At 44.5% G+C, this 22,421-nt stretch overlaps 1 protein-coding gene and 1 long non-coding RNA gene across 2 annotated transcripts in view; one reads left to right on the forward strand and one right to left on the reverse strand.

Moving 5' to 3' along the window:
• Positions 1 to 22,421, reverse strand: part of LOC127987559 (uncharacterized) — a 1,718,354-nt gene that overhangs the window by 990,076 nt on the left and 705,857 nt on the right. The window contains exons 49-51 of the mRNA XM_052589927.1: positions 21,703 to 21,879; positions 17,673 to 17,849; positions 15,836 to 16,009 (exon numbers count right to left, since the gene is read on the reverse strand). Of these exons, the coding sequence (XP_052445887.1) occupies positions 15,836 to 16,009; positions 17,673 to 17,849; positions 21,703 to 21,879 (528 nt within the window). The remainder of the gene's footprint in view (positions 1 to 15,835; positions 16,010 to 17,672; positions 17,850 to 21,702; positions 21,880 to 22,421) is intronic.
• Positions 17,613 to 21,849, forward strand: LOC127987661 (uncharacterized). Its single transcript, XR_008161315.1, has 2 exons — positions 17,613 to 17,761; positions 21,792 to 21,849. It is a non-coding gene; the product is annotated as an uncharacterized LOC127987661 (long non-coding RNA).

Below are 22,421 nucleotides of genomic sequence, written 5' to 3' on the forward strand. Positions count from 1 at the left end.
TGAGCTTTCAATTAATAATTTTCCAAACCTTACTAAACAACTGGAGGCTAAGTTTTTTTTAACTGTTTTTTAACCTCTGAAATTGGTTGGTAAGTGAGAACGTTATGGGTTTTTTATTCAGTAAAAACCGCAGCTCCCCCGTTTACTTTCATTTGTTTTAAGGCAGTCTTGCCCTCACCAACATGGCGGACGCGTTGACGTATCGCAGCAACGGCTCAAAGCGGCCAATGAGGCGTCTAGGTATTTATATGTCTATGCAGCCAGTGGTGTCTAGCCGGAGGTGAGTCTGCGGGGCTGCAGCTGGATGCTATAGAACATCTCGGTTACGTATGTAACCTTGGTTCCCTGAATAGGGAACGAGATGCTGCGGTGACGTCACCACGTATGGGAACACCTCCGGTGTGACGAATGTCTGAAGCCCTATACCATCCCGCCAATCCTATTGGCCAAATGGCGCATAGCACCACCCTACGCATGCGCACGCATGATATACCTGGGTGCAGCGCGCCATTTCGCTCAGATTTCATGACTGAAGATGAAGAAATTATCAAGGTACGGAACGGCCAGAACCGCAGCATCTCGTTCCCTATTCAGGGAACCAAGGTTACATACGTAACCGAGATGTTCCCTATCATAGGTCACTTCGATGCTGCGGTGACGTCACCACGTATGGGAACGATATACCAAAACACCTGACGTACCTGATAACTGAGATCCGAGGAAGCATCTGCTCAAGCGGAGAGAACCCGGGAGCCAGGAGCCATCCTCACATCCAGACTGTAGGACTTGATAAAAGTGCTCGGTGAGGACCATCCTGCCGCAGCACAGATATCATCCATAGAAGAGCCACTGAGAAAAGCTTGAGAAGAAGCTACAGCTCGAGTGGAATGAGCCTTAATCCCTAAGGGCGAAGCGAGTCCGCGCGCCTCATAGGCCAAAGAAATTGCCTCCACCAGCCAATGGGACATGCGCTGCTTTGTAACCGCATGGCCCTTACTTTTATGTCCAAAGCAGACAAACAGCTGGTCAGATTCACGCCAAGGGGCTGTACGATCCACATAAGTCTTTAAAGCTCTCACAGGGCAAAGACTTAGATCTCCTGACCCAGCCTCAGCAGGTGAAAAAGCTTCCAGAACCACTTGCTGAAAGCGAAAGGGGTTAGATGCGACCTTAGGAACATAGTTAGGCCTGGGCGGCAGCAGCACCTTCACAGAGCCCGGTGCAAATTCCATGCATGAGGGTGAAACAGAAAGAGCCTGTAAATCCCCAACTCTCTTGAGGGAGGATAAAGCCATGAGAAGAAGTGTCTTCAGTGTCAGGAATTTATCCGATACGGTTTCCAAGGGCTCAAACGGATGCCCTGATAAACCTAGCAACACAATGGATAAATCCCATGAAGGAACTCGCACAGGGCGGAAAGGCCTCAGCCGTCGCGCACCCTGTATGAAACGAGAAACTAATGGATGACGCCCCACAGAGGCACCGCCTATGTATTCGTGGTAAGCTGAAATGGCTGCCACGTAAACCTTTAAAGTGGCTGGTGTAACGCCATCCGAAAAACGCTCCTGGAGGAACTCCAGCACTGAAGCCACTGGGCAGTAAACTGGATCCACATTATGATTGCCACACCAGGCTGTAAACAGTCTCCACTTGAAAGCATATAAGCGTCTCGTAGAAGCTGCTCTAGAATTCAATATAGTCTCAGTGGTTTCAACAGAAAGACCGGGACATACTAATGCACTCCGCTCAATGGCCATGCCCACAGTTTCCACAGATCTGGCCTCGGGTGCCAAATCAGCCCCTGTGCTTGTGATAATAAATCCTGTCTGAGGGGAATCTCCTACGGAGAGCCCGCTAGCAGACTGATCAGATCCGCAAACCACGGCTGCGTGTGCCATCGCGGAGCCACCAGCAGCAGCTGTTCCACTCTGTCCCGCCGTATTCTGCATAATACCGCTGGGATCAAACGAATCGGAGGAAAAGCATACAGACTGGTCCTGGGCCAGCTGTGAGCTAACGCATCCACGCCCAGGGGCGATGGGGAGCGTAGGGAGAACCATAGCGGGCAATGCGTAGTCATGCTCGACGCGAATAAATCCACTTTCGCTTTGCCGAATATCCGCCATAAAAGATCCACCGTCTGGGGGTGTAATCGCCATTCTCCCTGTTCCAGAGCCTGTCTGGATAGCAAGTCCGCTCCGAAATTCAATCGTCCGGGGACATGAATGGCCCGGATCGACAGAAACTTGTCCCGAGACCACAGAAGAACATGCCTCGCCAGCCTGCACAGGGGGCGAGTGTGCAATCCTCCTTGATGGTTCAGATAAGACACAACCGCTGTGTTGTCTGATCTGAGCAGCACATGACGGCCGATCAGCAGATCCGTGAAATACTGGAGAGCCAGAAAAACTGCCAGTAATTCCAGTCTGTTTATGTGCCAGCCGCGCTGAGCCGCTGTCCATACTCCGTGGGCTGGTCGCCCTCGACACACAGCTCCCCAACCAGTCAAAGACGCGTCCGTCGTGACAGTCTCTCAGAAAGCATACATTCCCAGTCGAACTCCTGACAGGAGAAATTCGGTTGACATCCAAAATTTGCCCCGATGCGGGAGACAACGGGGTGAAATATTCCGCCTTTTTGTCCACCACTGAAAGGGGCGCATTTGAAGCAATCCCAGACGAATCACGGGGGATGCTGCTGCCATTAGACCCAAGAGCCTGAGGCACAATCTCACGGTCACCGTGCGACCCGCTTTGAAGTGCCGCACGCATGACGCAATCGACTGAGCGCGCGGGAGAGAAAGCTTCGCTGTTATCGCGCGAGAGTCCAGATCTATTCCCAGAAAAGTTATCCGTTGAGAGGGAGTTAAAACACTTTTCTTGAAATTTGTTCGTAAGCCCAGGCTGTTTAAATGATTCAGCACAAGATCTCGGTGAGAGTGTGCTTGAGTCCGCGATTGCGCTAGCACCAGCCAATCGTCCAAATAATTCAACACACGAACGCCCTGGAGCCGCAACGGGGCCAGAGCTGCGTCCATGCATTTTGAGAAAGTACGGGGCGCTAAAGCCAAGCCAAAGGGAAGAACGCGGTACTGATACGCTTTGCCCTCTAAAGCGAATCTGAGGAACTTCCTGTGTCTCTTGACGATCTGAATATGGAAATACGCATCCTTCAGATCGATCGTAATAAACCAATCGTTTGGTCGGATCTGAGACAGAATAGATTTCACCATCAACATCTTGAATTTGCTCGGTCTGAGTGCAAGATTCAGACGGCGTAAATCCAGAATGGGCCGTAATCTGCCGTCTTTTTTCGGTACCACGAAATAACGGCTGTAAAAACCTGTCTCCATCTGAGAGGGGTGTACTTCTTCTATAGCCCCTTTGCTCAGCAGAGCTGACATTTCCTGTTGCAGCACCGCCATTTCCGTAGACTTCACCGTAGTGGAAAGAATTCCGCGGAAAGGAGGCGGGCCTTTCCGAAACTGAATGGTGTATCCGTGACAAACCGTGCGTAACACCCATTGAGAAATGCCGGGCAAGCGTTCCCACGCGGCCCGAAACAATATTAGCGGTTTCAAAACTTCCGCTCCCTGCAACGCTGTCATACGCGTTAAAACGACCGGACACGAAAAACCTGTGGTGTTCGTGCACCGGGGAAGCGTATGCGCCAGAATCGTTGCGTTCCGTTGAGTATAATCCTGAAACGTGTCCACGGCAGGAATTAGGCCAACAGATGGAACATCGGGCTCTGCCGCTAGCGAAAAAGCGGCGGCTGTGCGAGCCGTCATAAACGGGCCGTTTGTGTAGGGTCCTTGAGTCGTCCCTCGAACTCCGAAAGCAGGATTGCGCAGAGTGTCTGAGGGAGCGTCTGTCATTACAGCTCGATCCAATGTTGCTCGAGGCGCTGTTTGCGGCGAGACAATCAATGTTTGAGCATGGGGACTGCAATGAGAGTGTAGGATGCGCGAAAGCGGTCCGACAGCGCTCTCTAGCGGAGGGCACAGTCCCTGGCAAGCAGCAAAAAGATCAGGAGCTGCTATTCGGTACCCGAGAACGAGAGGCTTTAGCCGTCGAGGTCAGGTTCAATCGTTTACGTTGACGCTGGTGCGCCGGAGGAAAAACCCTAGGTTCCCTATCATAGGTCACTTCGATGCTGCGGTGACGTCACCACGTATGGGAACACCTCCGGTGTGACGAATGTCTGAAGCCCTATACCATCCCGCCAATCCTATTGGCCAAATGGCGCAAGCACCACCCTACGCATGCGCACGCATGATATACCTGGGTGCAGCGCGCCATTTCGCTCAGATTTCATTCCTTCAGGAATAGCGAATCATCTGTGCCCTATCATCTCGCGTTCTCCAGCGATTATCTTCGAGCAGTGTTTAACTCCTCTTTCGCGGACGCGATGAGTCAACAAAAGGTAAGAGCCGTATATGGGTTTATCACAGGGAGGCACTCATGAGAGATTCGTTTGCAGCCTCTCTCATGTTCTCTCTGTGATAGCCTACGGCTATGGTAAAATAAAGAAAAGTATCCGCGCTCTGGAGTCTATTTCTTCAGTCGCCTCGCGTCTAACCCCCACCGTTCGCTTCTGCGGTCGCCGAGGCCCCGCACGAGGTGTTGGTTAGGGACGATATGTGCGGCTTGACTATGAGTACAGTGATGCACTGGAGTTTTCCACTTGCTCGCTCTTCCCTACTCGAGCGCGTTAATCAGAGCAGTTTTGCTTTTATACTATGTTGTCTAACCGCAGCTTCGAACTCAGAGTAGGCTCTGACCGGCATAAGCGGTTCTCTCCCTCCGAGCGGACAGGAGAAACGCGCTTCCCCTTCCTCAGTGTGCTATTATGTGGCTATCCGCGCGGTGGATAAATTACCCTTCTCACGGACCTCCACCAAGAGGTTTCGAGGTCCTGGAAGCAGCCTTATCAGCGCATATCATGAACGGCGCGGGTTTTTGCCACGATTAAGTGACATGGCGGACTGCTATTATATAGCGATGCCGTTTGACTACCTCTCTAGCTGAACGGATCGCGCCAAACTCCGCCGCGACCTAGTCTCGTCTAAGACGTATCGAGTCGTGTCTATTTCGGCAAATTTTATTCTCGTATTACGGTTCTTTACGAGAAGCCTCTCGTTCTTTCCCCACACTCTAACATTGACTGTCTCGCAGCACAAGCACTTCGAGCGTCACTGAACTGAGCTGTTATTTGAGCGCCCCTCAGACACTGCACAATTCAGTCTTCAGAGTTTGAGGGACGGCACAAGAGACTGGCGAATTTGGCCAGTTTATGACGGCTCACACAGCTGCCGCGTTCTCGCTAGCGGCGTGGCCCTATGTTTATCTTGTTGGAATAAATCCTGCCGTGGACACGCTTCAGGATTTTACACAACGAAACACAGCGAGTTTGACGCATGCATTTCCTTCTATGTTTGCCGGGGTCTGTGCCCTCCACTGAAGAGTGCTGTTGGACTGCTAATGCACATCCAACCCTCTCACTGCAGTCCCCACGCTCTAACATTGACTGTCTCGCAGCACAAGCACTTCGAGCGTCACTGAACTGAGCTGTTATTTGAGCGCCCCCTCAGACACTCTGCACTATTCAGCCTTCAGAGTCTGAGGGACGCCACAAGAGGCTGGCAAATATGGCCAGTTTATGACGGCTCACACAGCTGCCGCGTTCTCGCTAGCGGCGTGGCCTAATGTTTATCTTGTTGGATTAAATCCTGCCGTGAACACGCTTCAGGATTATACACAACGAAATGCAACGAGTTTGACGCATGCGCTTTCCTTCTATGTTTGCCAGGGTCTGTGCCCTCCACTAGAGAGTGCTGTTGGACTGCTAATGCACATCCAACCCTCTCACTGCAGTCCCCACGCTCTAACATTGACCGTCTCGCAGCAAAGGCACCTCGAGCATCATTGGATTGAGCTATCATTTGAGCGCCCCCTCAGACACTCTGCACAATCCAGCCTTCAGAGTCTGGGGGACGCCACGAGAGACTGACGAATATGGCCAGTTATGACGGCTCACACAGCTGCCGCGTTCTCGCTAGCGGCGTGGCCTAATGTTACCTTGTTGGATTAAATCCTGCCGTGAACACGCTTCAGGATTATACACAACGAAACGCAGCGAGTTTGACGCTTGCGCTTTCCTTCTATGTTTGCCAGGGTCTGTGCCCTCCACTAGAGAGTGCTGTTGGACTGCTAATGCACATCCAACCCTCTCACTGCAGTCCCCACGCTCTAACATTGACTGTCTCGCAGCAAAGTCACCTCGAGCATCATTGGATTGAGCTATCATTTGAGCGCCCCCTCAGACACTCTGCACAATCCAGCCTTCCGAGTTTGAGGGACGGCAAAAAAGGCTGGCAAAGATGGCCAGTTTATGACTGCTCATACAGCCGCCATGTTCTCGCAATGGCGACGTGGCCCGATTTTTATCTAGGTGAATTAAATCCTGCCGTGGATACGCTTCAGGATTATACACAACGAAACGCAGCGAGTTTACGCATGCGCTTTACTTCATGTTCGCCAGGGACTGTGCCCTCCACTATAGAGTGCTGTTGGACCGCTAATGCGCATCCAACACTCTCACTGCCGTCCCTACGCTCTAACATTGACTGTCTCGCAGCAAACAGCGCTTCGAGCAGCATTGGATCGGGCTGTGACGCCAGGCGTAATAATAAATAATAATCCCTCAGACACTGCGCAATCCAGCTTTCAGATTTCGAGGGGCGATTCAAGGGTCTTACACAGACGACCCGTTTATGACGGCTCGCACAGCCGCCGTTTTAGTTAGCGGCAGAGCCTGATGTTCAATTCGTTGGTCTAATTCCTGCCGTGGACACGTTCAGGATTATACACAACGGGACGCAATAGCTCTTATGCATACACTTCCCCTGTGCACGAATGCCGCAGGCTTTTCCGTGCACGGACATTATGTGTTTGACAGCGTTGCAGAAAGTGGAAATTTGAGACTGCTAGTATCGTTTTGGGTCGCGTGGAACGCTTGCCCGGCATTTCTCAATGGGTGTTACGCACAATTGTCACGGATACACCAATTCATTTTTTAGAGGCCCGCCTCTTTCCGCTGAATTCTTTCCACGGTGGTAGACTGATGGTAATAGCAGTGTTGTGACAGGAGATGTCAACTCTGCTGAGCAAAGGGGCTATAGAAGTCGTAGACCCCGTACTTCTCAATGCATGGATGTAGCTCTGGCCCCATTGCGGCTCCAGGGCGTCCGTCTGTTAACCACTTGGACGATTGGCAGCGGCATTCCCCGTAATTTGTCTGGGGTTACTTCACATGCGCCCTTTTCAGTGGAAAAGTGGGCGGAAAGATGAAATATTTCACCCCGTTGTCCCGGTTGGGGAGCTGTTTGTCAAGGGCTACCAGCCCATGGAGTGTGGACAGCTGCACAACGCAGTTGGTATATAAACCGGTTGGAATTACTGGCAGTTTTCTGGCTCTCCAGTAATTCGCGAATCTGCTGATCGGCCGTCTTGTGCTGCTCAGATCAGACAACACAGCGTTTGTCTCATACCTGAATCATTAGGAAGGATTACGCTCTCGTCCCCTGTGCAGGCTGGCGAGACATGTTCTTCTCTGGTCTCAGAGAAAATTTCTGTTGATCCGAGTTGTTCATGTCCCCGGACGTTTGAACTTCGGAGCGGATATGCTATCCAGACAGGCTCTGGAACAGGGAGAATGGAGATTACACCTCCAGACGGTGAATCTTTTATGGCGGATATTCGGCAAAGCGAAAGTGGATTTATTCGCGTCAAACATGACTACGCATTGCCCGCTATGGTTCTCCCTATGCCCCCCATCGCCCCTGGGCGTGGATGCATTAGCTCACAGCTGGCCCAGGACCAGTCTGTATGCTTTTCCTCTGATTCGTTTGATCCCAGCGGTATTATGCAGAATACGGCGGGACAGAGTGGAACAGCTGCTGCTGGTGGCTCCGCGATGGCACACGCAGCCGTGGTTTGCGGATCTGATCAGTCTGCTAGCGGGCTCTCCATGGAGATTCCCCTCAGACAGGATTTATTATCACAAGCACAGGGGCTGATTTGGCACCCGAGGCCGGATGTGTGGAAACTGTGGGTGTGGCCACTGAGCGGAGTGCATTAGTATGTCCCGGTCTTCTGTTGAAACCACTGAGACTATATTGAATTCTAGAGCAGCTTCTACGAGACGCTTATATGCTTTCAAGTGGAGACTGATTACAGCCTGGTGTGGCAATCGTAATGTGGATCCAGTTTACTGCCCAGTGGCTTCAGTGCTGGAGTTCCTCCAGGATTGTTTTTCAGATGGCGTAACACCAGCCACGTTTGAGGTTTACGTGGCAGCCATTTCAGCTTACCACGAATACATAGGCGGTGCCTCTATGGAGCGTCATCCATTAGTTTCTCGTTTCATACGGCGTGCGCGACGGCTGAGGCCTTTCCGCCCTGTGCGAGTTCCTTCATGGGATTTATCCATTGTGTTGCTAGGTTTATCAGGGCATCCGTTTGAGCCCTTGGAGACCGTATCGGATAAATTCTTGACACTGAAGACACTTCTTCTCATGGCTTTATCCTCCCTCAAGAGAGTTGGGGATTTACAGGCTCTTTCTGTTTCACCCTCATGCATGGAATTTGCAACGGTCTCTGTGAAGGTGCTGCTGTGGCCCAGGCCTAACTATGTTCCTAAGGTCGCATCTAACCTCTTTCGCTTTCAGCAAGTGTTCCTGGAAGCTTTTTCACCTGCTGAGGCTGGGTCAGGAGATCTAAGTCTTTGCCCTGTGAGAGCTTTAAAGACTTATGTGGATCGTACAGCCCCTTGGCGTGAATCTGACCAGCTGTTTGTCTGTTTTGGACATAAAAGTAAGGGCCATGCGGTTACAAAGCAGCGCATGTCCCATTGGCTGGTGGAGGCAATTTCTTTGGCCTATGAGGCGCGCGGACTCGCTTCGCCCTTAGGAGTTAAGGCTCATTCCACTCGAGCTGTAGCTTCTTCTCAAGCTTTTCTCAGTGGATCTTCTATGGATGATATCTGTGCTGCGGCAGGATGGTCCTCACCGAGCACTTTTATCAAGTCCTACAGTCTGGATGTGAGGATGGCTCCTGGCTCCCGGGTTCTCTCCGCTTGAGCAGATGCTTCCTCGGATCTCAGTTATCAGGTACGTCAGGCGTTTTGGTATATCGTTCCCATACGTGGTGACGTCATGCGGTTCTGGCCGTTCCGTACCTTGATAATTTCTTCATCTTCAGTCATGAAATCTGAGCGAAATGGCGCGCTGCACCCAGGTATATCATGCGTGCGCATGCGTAGGGTGGTGCTTGCGCCATTTGGCCAATAGGATTGGCGGGATGGTATAGGGCTTCAGACATTCGTCACACCGGAGGTGTTCCCATACGTGGTGACGTCACCGCAGCATCTCGTTCCCTATTCAGGGAACCAAGGTTACATACGTAACCGAGATGGCCCCAATCCTTACGAGGAGGCGCCATAGGTGTGGGTTCCTCTCGAGAGGCTGCTCGCTGGCGGTGAGAGGAGGTTGAGCGAGAACGCGCGGGCGCTTGCCGGCGTTCAACCTCCCTGGGTCTGCGGGGAATCAGCTGGCGGAAAGCGGCTGATTGCTGTTTCGCTGCCCTGAACTTCTCCACTACTGACGTGACAGCCTCACCGAACAACCCATCCCTGGAGACAGGGGCATCCATAAGGAAAGATTTATCCTTCTCCTTAATATCGGTGAGATTAAGCCAGAGGTGGCGCTAAACCGAAATCAAACCGGCCATAGTACGGCCCACTGCACGAGCGGTATGTTTGGTAGCACGTAGCGCCAAATCCGTAGCTCTGCGAAGTTCTTTCACTGCCTCCGGTGTGATGCCCTCACCTTCATCCAATTCCTTCAATAACTCCGCTTGGTAGGCCTGAAGGACCGCCATAGAGTGGAGTGAAGCAGCCGCTTGACCAGCCGCCATGTAGGATTTACCCACCAAACTAGACGTGACTCGACACGCCTTCGAAGGAAGAAGGGGGCGAGACTTCCATGCCGCGGCCGAACTAGGCGCAAGGTGTTCGGCGAGAGTCTCTTCCACCGGGGGCATCATAGTGTAGCCATGGTTCGCCATATCAGAAACGGTGGCGAAATCCGCGGCCGCAGCATTAGTGATCCGCGCCGAAAACGGCTGTTTCCAGGACCTCGAAACCTCCTGGTGGAGGTCCGGGAAAAAAGGTAAAGGCCTCCGGGGCTGTGTAGGTGTCCGACTAGTTAGAAAACGGTCGTCCAGCTTAGAAGAAGGTTGGGCCTTGGCCTTGTCAACCTCCCAGTCTAGCCCCAATTTACCCACCGCACGAGAAACCACATCCAACAGCTCACTGTAGGAGGGGGAAACACGCCTCTCCTGTCCGCTAGGAGGAAGAGGGCTAGTGTCGGTCGCGAAGTCCTCAGACCCCGAGGCCGCGGTGGATAAAACATCGTCGTCATAGCGTCCACAACCGAAGGAGATGGCGGCGCATGCCTCCGGTGTGGGAAGTAAATCCTCATTAGAGAAGACGACAGGCTCAGTATAAGTTTTATTCTGCAGCAGGGTAGGGGAGAGCGAGCGATGTGGAGAATATTCCAGCGCTGCGCTGTCCACGAAGTCCATGTCGCACGTGTCACCCCAGGCCCTCGCCTCGTGCGGTGCCTCGGCAGTCGCAGAGGTGACCTGACGGGGGTTAGACTCGAGGGCGACATTAGAGAATACTTCCACCCTAGAGCGCAGTACTCTGAGCCGCAGGCCATCACAATGGGGACAGGAAGAAAGGCCGCTAAGCGCCGCCTGTGCGTGATGTAAACCAAGACATACTACGCACCTGTCATGAGTGTCCCCCGCCGTGATGTACCTGGTACATGGCTCCTTGCATTAGCGAAAACTCATCGCGTCCGCGAAGAGGAGTTAACACTGCTCGAAGAGATCGCTGGAGAACGCGAGATGATAGGGCACAGATGATTCGCTATTCCTGAAGGAATGAAATCTGAGCGAAATGGCGCGCTGCACCCAGGTATATCATGCGTGCGCATGCGTAGGGTGGTGCTATGCGCCATTTGGCCAATAGGATTGGCGGGATGGTATAGGGCTTCAGACATTCGTCACACCGGAGGTGTTCCCATACGTGGTGACGTCACCGCAGCATCGAAGTGACCTATGATAGGGAACTGAAGGGCGCGCGAGTGCTGACGTCATCGGCTCTACTTCTTCTTCTTTGGTGTTTATTGGCAGATTGAAGCCCAACTGTTTCATTACCGCCACCAACTGGAATAAAGTATGGAACAGGGTTTTCTTGTAGGAAAGCTTCTTCTTTTGATTTGATTGGTGGCTGATTTAAAATGTGCACAATAATGCCACACACCAGACTGAAGTGTGGAGCAGTGTATGACAAACTAGGACATTTAGAAATTAATCATATTCTTTCCATCAATCCTGTATTTTTTTAGGTAAATCATGAGATGTTTGAACACAAATACTTCCTTCAAAAAGCTTCTGAACATTATCATTTACAATGTCTCTTCATCATTTGAATAATTTCCCTTCTTTCCTCCTCATATTTCCTCCTCTTCAAAAACACACGTAACATAAGGACACTTGGGCCAGTGCCCAGGGGCACCAACCATTCACAACAACTAGGGGGGCACCACATGGCACAAGCTTTAAAAATATTTTTCGTAAATTGTTATTATTAACTTGAAGTTCTTAAAAGACCATGCATAACTCGTTTATGAACACTAACTTAACAATAATAAATTATAAATAAATATTACATGACCACTATCAGTCCCCGCCCCCCCCCCCCTCCCCCCTTCCGTCTCCAATCTGTTAGAGTTGAGTTGGTCCACAACAAGTACGCGCAAATAACGGCTACAGAAAATGAATCAAAATGGACAGACGTCAATTGAGTAGTTTTGCAAAAAGAAAGTTAAAGAAAGACATGGACGCTAGACGTTTTGCTACAATTCAAAATGTTCCATGGATCGAAAGATTTTTTTAAAACGAGTAAAGAATGAGCTCAGGTCAGGACGACAATGACACAGAAGCGATTGACTGTACTCTCCCGGTTTACCATTTAAGTTAAAGTTAAAACATTACCGTCTACAGCCCTCTCGCAGCTGTAGCCGGTAATGTTTTCTCTTGGTTCTTGGTTCTAAATAAATGTGACTTATAGTCCAGTGCGTCTTATATATGTTTTTTTTTTCTTGTCAGGACGTATTTTTGGACGGATGCGACTTATACTCAGGTGCGACTTATAGTCCAAAAAATACGGTAGTTGGACAAGTTAATAAATTACATTTGATTTGAGAAATTGATTTGCGTCATAGTGCCAAAGGGGCACCGTCTTAATACGGCCCTGGATGTCATACCTTGGAAAATCTGCTGTTTGAAGGCACTGCACAACCTCACTAAGATTATTTACAACTCGATGATCGACATCGGAGTTTGTGACGGCTGCAAAATATCCAAGTGTATCCAAGATAGATTCAACTCAAAGCAAAATGAAGTCGTCATCATCATCATCATCATCATCATCCGAAATGTTTGCTAGCTGGTTTAATTCTGCTGGCCATAACCGCCATTAGCTCCTCCATATAACAGCATAATTGAGCCACACCCACTCATTAACAGAATTTGCATGCAGCTGTCTTTGGAAAATGAAAATAAAAACAAAAGAGGAATTTACATTTAAATGTGAATTGTGTCTATTATTTCGTGAGCATTAATAAAGAGCTTTGTAAAAACTGTATTTGTAGTTTATTTTTCACGTTTGGCTTTTCATTTTAATATTGCCAGTCTTGTCTCGAGACTGTATTGAAACTTACTGCTTATCTGGTTAGATGTTAACTGCATTTTGTTGCCTTGTACATGTGCAATGACAATAAAGTACAATCTAATTAAATCTAATCTAATACACACCCTAATAGAGAGGTATATACTTTCCAATGCTCTGGCTTCCTTAATGGACTTTAAAATCTGAAATATCTAACTCAATACGCATGATCATGAAGTGGAAAATTATAAGATTTGACAAAATAATAAGAATTTTCCAAAGACATTGCACAGTTATGAGTTACTCCATTTAGTCTAATGAAGTTAACGCCACGTTAAAAATGTGATTTCCTGAATTCAGATCATTGAAGAGGATTTTGTTAACATCAACATTACATCTAAGACAAAGAAAACAGACAACACCAAGCTGTTTAAATAAATGATTAGAGAAAATATTACACACAGAACTACTGTTTTTAATAAACTGTTTTAATGTATTTTAAAAGTACTGTTGAGAATGACACGAAAATGAAGAGAAGCACAATTTTAACTTGTTTATACTTCTGTAGGAAAAGACACAAAGTCTGATAAAAACAACCTTTTCTTCAAATAGTGAATAAAATGAGACAAACAGCGAGTAAAAGGTGCAGCATTTCTAAACACTGAAGCTGTCAGTCAGTTCAGCACAAACTCACTGTGTGAAAACTCCCGTTTTAATCAATTCATCTGTCAAAACTGCACAATCAGCTTTTATTGACGCTGGGTTTCTGCTTTGTTTGTTGTAATGAGAGGATTTGAGATTGTTAGCAACAGACAGACACATAGCTAACTTAATATAGAATTAAATAGAATAACAATGAGTAGAAAATGTGATCATGGAAATGTTTTAAGTAACATGGACATTTCATACATTGTAGATTTGCTTTCTATCTTGACACATGTAAGTGCTGCACTTGACAATCACATTGAAACATCTGAATCATTATGAATGAGTTTAATAGAAATATTATTAAACTGAAGAGCCAGACAGACTCATCTGAGCTTCTTCCTCCTCTGAAGTATATGAGGAAATCTTGAATCTTCATCAACACTGTAAGGAGAGAAAAAAATTGAGTTAAAAAGTGCATAGATATTTCTAAAACAGTATGTGGGTTTTAAATACATTTATAGCTTTAATACATTAATTCCATTCATATGTTTGTCTGTTTGTGTCTCTATTGAGTCAATATAAAGAGAAACACACACTAACGAGTGTACACCAAATATAATAAATGACAAGGAACAAACACAAATGTGATTTAGTCTTAAAACACAAATCTTTCAGTTAAATGTGTCACTAGTTAAAGCTGTTTGTCCTCTAGTTTAAACATGTTTGTGTTGGTCTCAGTAAATAAGTGAAATGATTGCACAGCTCGCTGGAATACTGGATTCTGATTGGTCAGTGGTGACATTCGGAGGTGTGTTATTCATTAGGTGTGTGTCATTAGCAGCAGAATAACACACAGTCATACGGTATTTGAGTCGGGCGTTTCTTTGACTTCTCTCGTATCACAGCACCGCGCTCTCACTCGTTTCATTCAAACACAACTGCTATTAGCTTGTGCCTCAGTTACTGACTGGATTTACCCTCAAACCAAACCGCAGGAGATTCCTGTTAATAGTAGACTTGAGGAGACATTGTTCAAAGTGTGTCTTGTTGTTCAAGTTGATGCTAACTGACCAGAAGTGTTTAGCTGAATCTAATTTGTGTCTAATTCTTCACTTGTGTGTCAAGAAAGCATATAATAAGTGTGATAATGCAGATGCAGCCGGATGTTATCACAGAATAAGTCTCTTTCAGGAGGACACAAGTCCTGATCACCCTGTCGGGTTTATTCTGTGATAACAAGCGGCTGGAGGGACATTATCTCTTACAGAAAGTAAGTGTAAAGTAATGTGACGTGTTGCTTGTCAAAGTAAAAACACACAAGAGACAGAGACATTGATCATGTGATGCTGGACGACTGTGAGCTGAAGCTGAATCTGCTCTGATTTTACCAGCGTTTTCCTACAATCTGAACAAATCTATTTCAAACTCGAATGATTCACTATTACTGATCTCATTAATAAAGCAGCTGTTGCTGTAGAAAGCTGTGACAGTCTGCTTTTCTTCTCTTTCCTCCTTTGTGTTCAACATTTTTATCAACTTTACATTTCATTCTGACACAAACCCTTTGAAATAAAGCTTGATGATTATTTGATAAACTCTTTTCACTAATATCTGAAAGTATATATTTTTTCACATATCAGAGGTAAATTAATCTCTTTAATATCACAAAGTGAAGTTTACTCACATCAGTTCACAGTTTGAGTCTCGTAGCACATCAATGAGCTTCTGCTTTGAGTCTCCAATCTTATTCTCTCTCAGATCAAGCTCTTTTAGAAACTGCAGAGCTTTTGTGTTTGTCAAAGACTGAGTTAAAGAAGAAACATCTGTAATGTCACAGTAACGAAGACTAGAAAGAGACAAACAGAGGAAGAGAGATCATCTTACAAACAAATCATTAAGATAAAGAATCTTTCACAAATATAATGTGAACACATTCATCATGAGATATTGAGTATAAAGTGTTTTGTTCAACTCTTATGTGCTGTTCGTTTGGGGACGACACTCGAGCTGTTTGGGCTCTCCAGAGAATACAGCCAACAAAACGACATTTTGTTACAAAATGTGTCATTTATTAATGTTTTTAAACCACATTTGTGTAATTCTTTATGGTATTTTTTATATTTATAAAATTAAATTAAATGTGCTGGTTGTTTTTCTAATGTTTTTTCACACTAACACACAACCAGATATCAATCCGATGTAATTTTCTATTTGTAGATCTATCAAGTGTTGACAACCGTACAAAGTCTCATGTCATTTAGATAAAGGGAACATTTGTTTTATTTCAGCAAACATCATTTGGGGTCTCAAAAGACCTTGAACAGCACATAAGAGTTAAACAAAGTGATTTTCATCATTTTGATTCTTGTCTGTGAATGTTACTGACCTCAATCTCTCCAGTTTACAGCGTGAATCCTTCAGTACGTCACATAAGTGATTCACTCCTGTGTTTTTTATTTGATTCCTGCTCATGTTGAGTTCTCTCAGGTGTGATGGGTTTGATTTCAGAGCTGAAGTCAGGATGAGACACTGTTTCTCTGTAATACTGCATTCACACAGACTGAAGACAGAAAGAGAAAACACAATGAATCAGACACGTTATGTTCATGTGTGAGTAATTCATCATGTGTTAACACCATACAGTGCAATAAATAAAACATTACCAAAAATCTTATTATATGACCATAAACAAATACAGAAGAAAAAAGATGAAAGAAAGTAGACACAGGATGAACTACAGAACATTAATAAAATAACATTAAATGTGAGAAATCAAGAAAATTCTGTTTCTGAATTACAATTTATTTAAATATATTTACTTTTTTTGCTACTGTCATTCTTTACTGTACATGTCTGAGTGAATAATAATAATAATTTTGGTCCATTAATGAACTGGATTACTGTGATCTCCGGTGATTGACTGAGATGAGACCCTCGAGCAAGAACTGAACCCCAACTGTTCCTCAGCGCTGCAGGTGTGTGTGTGTGTGAGTGTGTTCACTGTGTGTGTGTATGTGAGAGAGTGTGTTTTCAATGTGTGTGTGTGTGTGTGTGTGTTCACTGTATGTGTGTATGTGAGAGAGTGTGTTTTCAATGTGTGTGTGTGTGTGTGTGTGTTCACTGTATGTGTGTGTTCACTGTGTGTGTGTGTGTGTGTGTGTGTTCACTGTATGTGTGTATGTGAGAGAGTGTGTTTTCACTGTGTGTGTGTGTGTTCACTGTGTGTGAGTTCACTGTGTGTGTGTGTGTGTGTGTGTTCACTGTATGTGTGTATGTGAGAGAGTGTGTTTTCACTGTGTGTGTGTGTGTTCACTGTGTGTGAGTTCACTGTGTGTGTGTGTGTGTGTGTTCACTGTATGTGTGTATGTGAGAGAGTGTGTTTTCACTGTGTGTGTGTGTGTGTTCACTGTGTGTGTGTGTGTTCACTGTATGTGTGTATGTGAGAGAGTGTGTTTTCACTATGTGTGTGTTCACTGTGTGTGTGTGTGTGTGTTCACTGTATGTGTGTATGTGAGAGAGTGTGTATGTGAGAGAGTGTGTTTTCACTGTGTGTGTGTGTTCACTGTATGTGTGTATGTGAGAGAGTGTGTTTTCACTGTGTGTTTGTGTGTGTGTATGAGAGTGAGTGTGTGTTTTCAAGGTGTGTGTGTTCACGGTGTGTGTGTGTGTGTGTTCACTGTGTGTGCGTGTGTGTGTGAGAGTGTGTGTGTGTGTGTGTGTGTGAGAATGTGTGTGTGTGTGTTCACTGTGTGTGTGTGTGTGTTCACTGTGTGTGTGTATGTGAGAGAGTATGTTTTCACTGTGTGTGTGTGTATGAGAGTGAGTGTGTGTTTTCAAGGTGTGTGTGTTCACGGTGTGTGTGTGTGTTCACTGTGTGTGTGTGTGTGTGTGTGTTCACGGTGTGTGTGTGTGTTCACTGTGTGTGCGTGTGTGTGTGTGTGAGTGTGTGTGTGTGTGTTCACTGTGTGTGCGTGTGTGTGTGTGTGAGTGTGTGTGTGTGTGTGTTCACTGTGTGTGTGTGTGTTCACTGTGTGTGTGTGTGTGTGTGTGTGTGTTCAAGGTGTGTGTGTGTGTGTGTGTGTGTGTGTTAAATGCAGAGCACATGTTCAGAGTATGGGACACTATTATTTGGCCACACGTCACATCCTTTCCTTTTCTTTTCCTGAAAGTGAACAGTAATCTTTAATCTGACTGTAACTGCTGTAGAGTATAATGATACTAACTGTAGTTTCTCCAGCTTGAATTGTGTGTTCATCAGTAGATCACTGAGGTGTTTCACTCCAGAGTCTCCTAGTAGTTCATTCAGACTCAGGTTCAGTTCTCTCAGGTGTGATGGGTTTGATTTCAGAGCTGAAGTCAGGATGAGACACTGTTTCTCTGTAATACTGCATTCACACAGACTGAAGACAGAAAGAGAAAACACAATGAATCAGACACGTTATGTTCATGTGTAAGTAATTCATCATGTGTTAACAACATACAGTGCAATAAATAAAACACTGCCACAAACCTTATTATATGACCATAAACAAAAACAGAAGAAAAAAGATGAACAAAGTAGACACAGGATGAACTACAGAACTACTCAAAATAACATTAAATGTGAAGATGTAGTTTAAATGTGAGAAATCAAGAAAATTCTGTTTCTGAATTACAATTAGGGATTCAACGGTTGAAAGGCCATAAATCGGACGGTTTGCGCTTAAAAAACGCAATCAGCTTTTTTGGCTTTTTTTTTTTCGACCGATTTTTCCAGAAGTACGCCCGCATGCACAGACTACATTGTAATAATTTGCTATCATGTCATTTGTGTGGAAGTATTTCGAAATCTGTTCGCAGGACACGGACAGCAGTTAAGCGCCGGAAGTGCAGAGCTACACGTCTGAGGCACAGATAACAGGAAGCAAACAGCCGACTGCACAAAATAAGAGTCCCTTTATCGCGAGTGTATCTGTACCTGTCCGCGCCCTCCACAAGAGGAGACAGTGAAGGATGTTCAGATCAACTTCTCACGTGTTGGATGAGAAACGAAACGGACTGACAAAACTGAAATATTTGTTGTTGTTTTTTTGTAAAGTAGAGCTTGCAAAAAGGTGTTTAATTCATCCAATAAAAAAAAAAAATAGGGTAATGATGGACATCTATATTTTTTAACTTGAGACAATAGTTATTTATTTTTCCAAGTAAAAAAAAAAAAAAAAAAAAAAAAAAAAATTATATATATATAAAAAAAAACAAAAATGATTTCCATGTTGAATTCTAAGTGTACTGCAAAAAATATTCCAAAGTATAGTCATTGCCAGTGCTTTAAGTGGGCCGGTAAGCACCGGTACTCAGTACCGCCACCTCCAAATATAGCTCTTGAGCGTACTGCCACCTCTCCGTGTGCCCAGAACGTGCTTGTAGCGTACCGGACATCTGTTTTAATAGAGGTTTTAATCTTTTACCTGCACTGCCGATTTTCAGAGCGCCCTTCACAATGCAAGCTTCCTAATTCATCCCACCCAGAGCAGAAACTACATTACCCATTCACCCTTAAGTTATACAAGTGAATAGCGCATGTGTCGCTTTTCCCACTGTTAAGTGTCAACAACTCAACGTGGCCGGAGAAGGTGTGTGAAACTCGTTGTGAGTTATACTAAAGCAAAATCTTGAGTATTTATTGTCTGATAAACATTAAAAACTGTCTGCAGAGGTTGAGTCGTCCTGCAGCCCCCGCTGGCTGTTCATTGGCTGCAGCATCTTTTTTCTAAGTTCTAAAAAAATACCGTAGACGGCAAGGCACAAATTTAGATATTAATTTATCTAATTAATCTATAGCCTATGCACAAAGACAATATGATCTTTTTGTCCCCTTTTTGTTTTAAAGCTTGATGAAGAAAGAGAGCGCAAGTTGCTGCAGCTGTGAGGAGGACAGTGATGCACGCACACAGGAGTGATTGACAGTTCGCGGCACTGTGCACAAAAAATACTCCACTACACAATTATTTCGTTATTTTCGTTTAAGCTTATTAACGTTAGCGTTACAGAAAGGTCTGATTTACGCACTGTTTCAGTCATTGGTTTTTTTTTTGTTTTTTTTAAACAATGACATTTGAGTTCATGATTTTAATGTTGCTGTTTCTTGTGGCAGACTGAAGAGTAATCCGGCTGAAACTGAAACTTTCCGTCTAAAAGTCCTTCCTTGGTCTTAACCATATTTCTTTGCACGTTGAACACACATAGGCCACAACTGAAAAAAAACAAAAAAAAAACTGCAACCGCGTTAATTGCGTTATTTTTTTTTAACGCGTTAAATATTTCAAATTAATCTAATGCGTTAACGCGCTAATTTTGACAGCACTAATATATATATATATATATATATATATATATATATATATATATATATATGTGTGAATCATTACCATAACACTTTGCATCTTTGTTTTATTCGCACCAACATTATTTGATTTTAACATTTTGGAATAATGCGTTTATATAGCATACTTTTATTTAGTCTCACTGGTAAAGACCTTTTTTTAAAACCAAACTTAAAAACTAAAATACTGAAGGCTGATTAAGAAACCTCTTATTGAATGTGTGTTGATTGTGTTGTTTGATTGTAGAACTATGCAGTTGTTGCCTTTAATTTCACATGGTTACAGTTAATCTTTTATTTAAGGCCAGTTCTCTGTAGTTTCAACACAATTCAGAAACAAAAGCTAAATGCTGAGGTCTGTATCATCTATGTTTGTATTGAATGTAGTCTGCTTACTGTGCAGTTACTGCCGTTAATTTCAGATGGTTACGGTTATTGTTTTCAATAGTCAAAAGCCAATTTGGGCTATTAAATACCAAATAAACATCTTGTTTATGCACACTTTCCTTCTTTCTTATTTGTTGTTTAAAGATTAAAAAAACGCAAATCGGTATCGGCCATGAAAAATCATGATCGTGCATCCCTAATTACAATTTACTTTTTTTTGCAATTGTCATTCTTTACTGTACAGGTCTGAGTGAACAAAATAATAATAATAATAATTTGGTCCATTAATGAACTGGATTACTGTGATCTCCGGTGACTGACTGAAATGAGACTGTTGTAAAGACTGCGATAACAAACAATGGACAGTGAATGCTATTGGTGGGCTTTTTAATTGACAGTTGAAACTACGAATCAGTACAGCTTTAGCGTCATCTGAAAGTAGTTCCGCCAAAGGATATAGAAGTGTGTTGCATCAGAAAGTTTAGTGCGAAGCTAATGAGTGTTCTCCAAAGTTTATTTCAAGTGTGTGCGTGCAGCTTAAGTTCAAATGTTCTTATCTTTGTTATTAATACATTTGTGTATTGTTGCGGTTTAAGATAATCACAGACTTCAGATATTAATGGTAATACTGTATGCGTGTGTACAAAGATTCAGCAATTGCCATTCCTTTGTGTGAATTAATGTGATTATGATACTTTATGACAGCTGTTTATATGCTTATCAGACCCGTTATGTGGATTAAATGCTTATTTGCATGCGCACCTATGAATGCCTCAAGATTAACGTTCTATCATTGCACCGTCATTTGTTTACATAAGACCGCCGGAATGGCGCTAATAATGTTACGGCCGCGGGTTCGAGTCCCGCTCAGAGCAGTCTGTACATAATGTTGATTTATTGTAATTATACATTGAATATAGTTAATCCTATTTAATGCCTTTTGTAACTATATAATATTGTTGTAAATTTTTATTGTTGTAATACTTATTATTGCGTACCTTTTATTTACCATTATTGTGTGTATCCTTTCAGAACCACACATACCCACATATCTACAGTGGAGAATAAAAATTAAAGAAGAAACATCAGAGTCATTGCATTCTAACCAGATGTGCCATAGTGATTGCAAACCTTTACTAACCAGCCCCAAATAAATACCTCAAAACAGAGACCCTCGAGCAAGAACTGAACCCCAACTGTTCCTCAGCGCTGCAGGTGTGTGTGTGTGTGTGTGTGTGTGAGAGAGAAAGAGTGTGTGTGTGTGTGTGCGAGAGAGTGTGCGTGTATCTGTTCACGGTGTGTGTGTGTGTTAAATGCAGAGTATGGGACACTATATACTGTTCCTCAGCGCTGCAGGTGTGTGTTTGTGTGTGTGTGTGTGTGTGTGTGTGTGTGTTAAATGCACTAGACTTGGCCACACGTCACATCCTTTCCTTTTCTTTTCCTGAAAGTAAACAGTAATCTTTAATCTGACTGTAACTGCTGTAGAGTATAATGATACTAACTGTAGTTTCTCCAGCTTGAATTGTGTGTTCATCAGTAGATCACTGAGGTGTTTCACTCCAGAGTCTCCTAGTAGTTTATTCCAGCTCAGGTTCAGTTCTCTCAGGTGTGATGGGTTTGATTTCAGAGCTGAAGTCAGGATGAGACACTGTTTCTCTGTAATACTGCATCCACTCAGACTGAAGACAGAAAGAGAAAACACAATGAATCAGACACGTTATGTTCATGAAGTCACAGCAGAACAACCTTCATCTGTCAAATAACAGCATCTTAATCTACATTGAGAGAAAGAGAGAAGATAGAAGAAAACTATTTAATAAAGTCACAATGTCTTGATAAAACAAAAAAACAGAGGAAGAGAGTCTGAACATCTTTGGATAATTTTCCACAAGTTGGTCTTCAAAACAGAAAAACAAACAAGTTGTTCATTTAATCAAATAATTGACACTTCTCATGATTTATGTACAATTTCTCCTGATTCTTGATAGAAATACAATGAAGTTTTAATTCCCAAAAACCTTGTGTGAAAGGTGTTAAAATCTTTCATATCTTTTTATTTCTGTCATATAATTCTTATTTCATCTTTTGTCTAAAACTGATCATATTGTCTAAAATAAAAGTCCTGACTGCTGTGTATTTGTGTTTAAACTGATTCTGGTCTGAACATCACTACTACGTAAATGCATTCACTCTGCTCTGTCCAGTGACTTGATCAGCTTTG

Source organism: Carassius gibelio, chromosome B22 (assembly GCF_023724105.1).
Source record: "Carassius gibelio isolate Cgi1373 ecotype wild population from Czech Republic chromosome B22, carGib1.2-hapl.c, whole genome shotgun sequence".
In the NCBI taxonomy this organism is placed as follows: Eukaryota; Metazoa; Chordata; class Actinopteri; order Cypriniformes; family Cyprinidae; genus Carassius; species Carassius gibelio.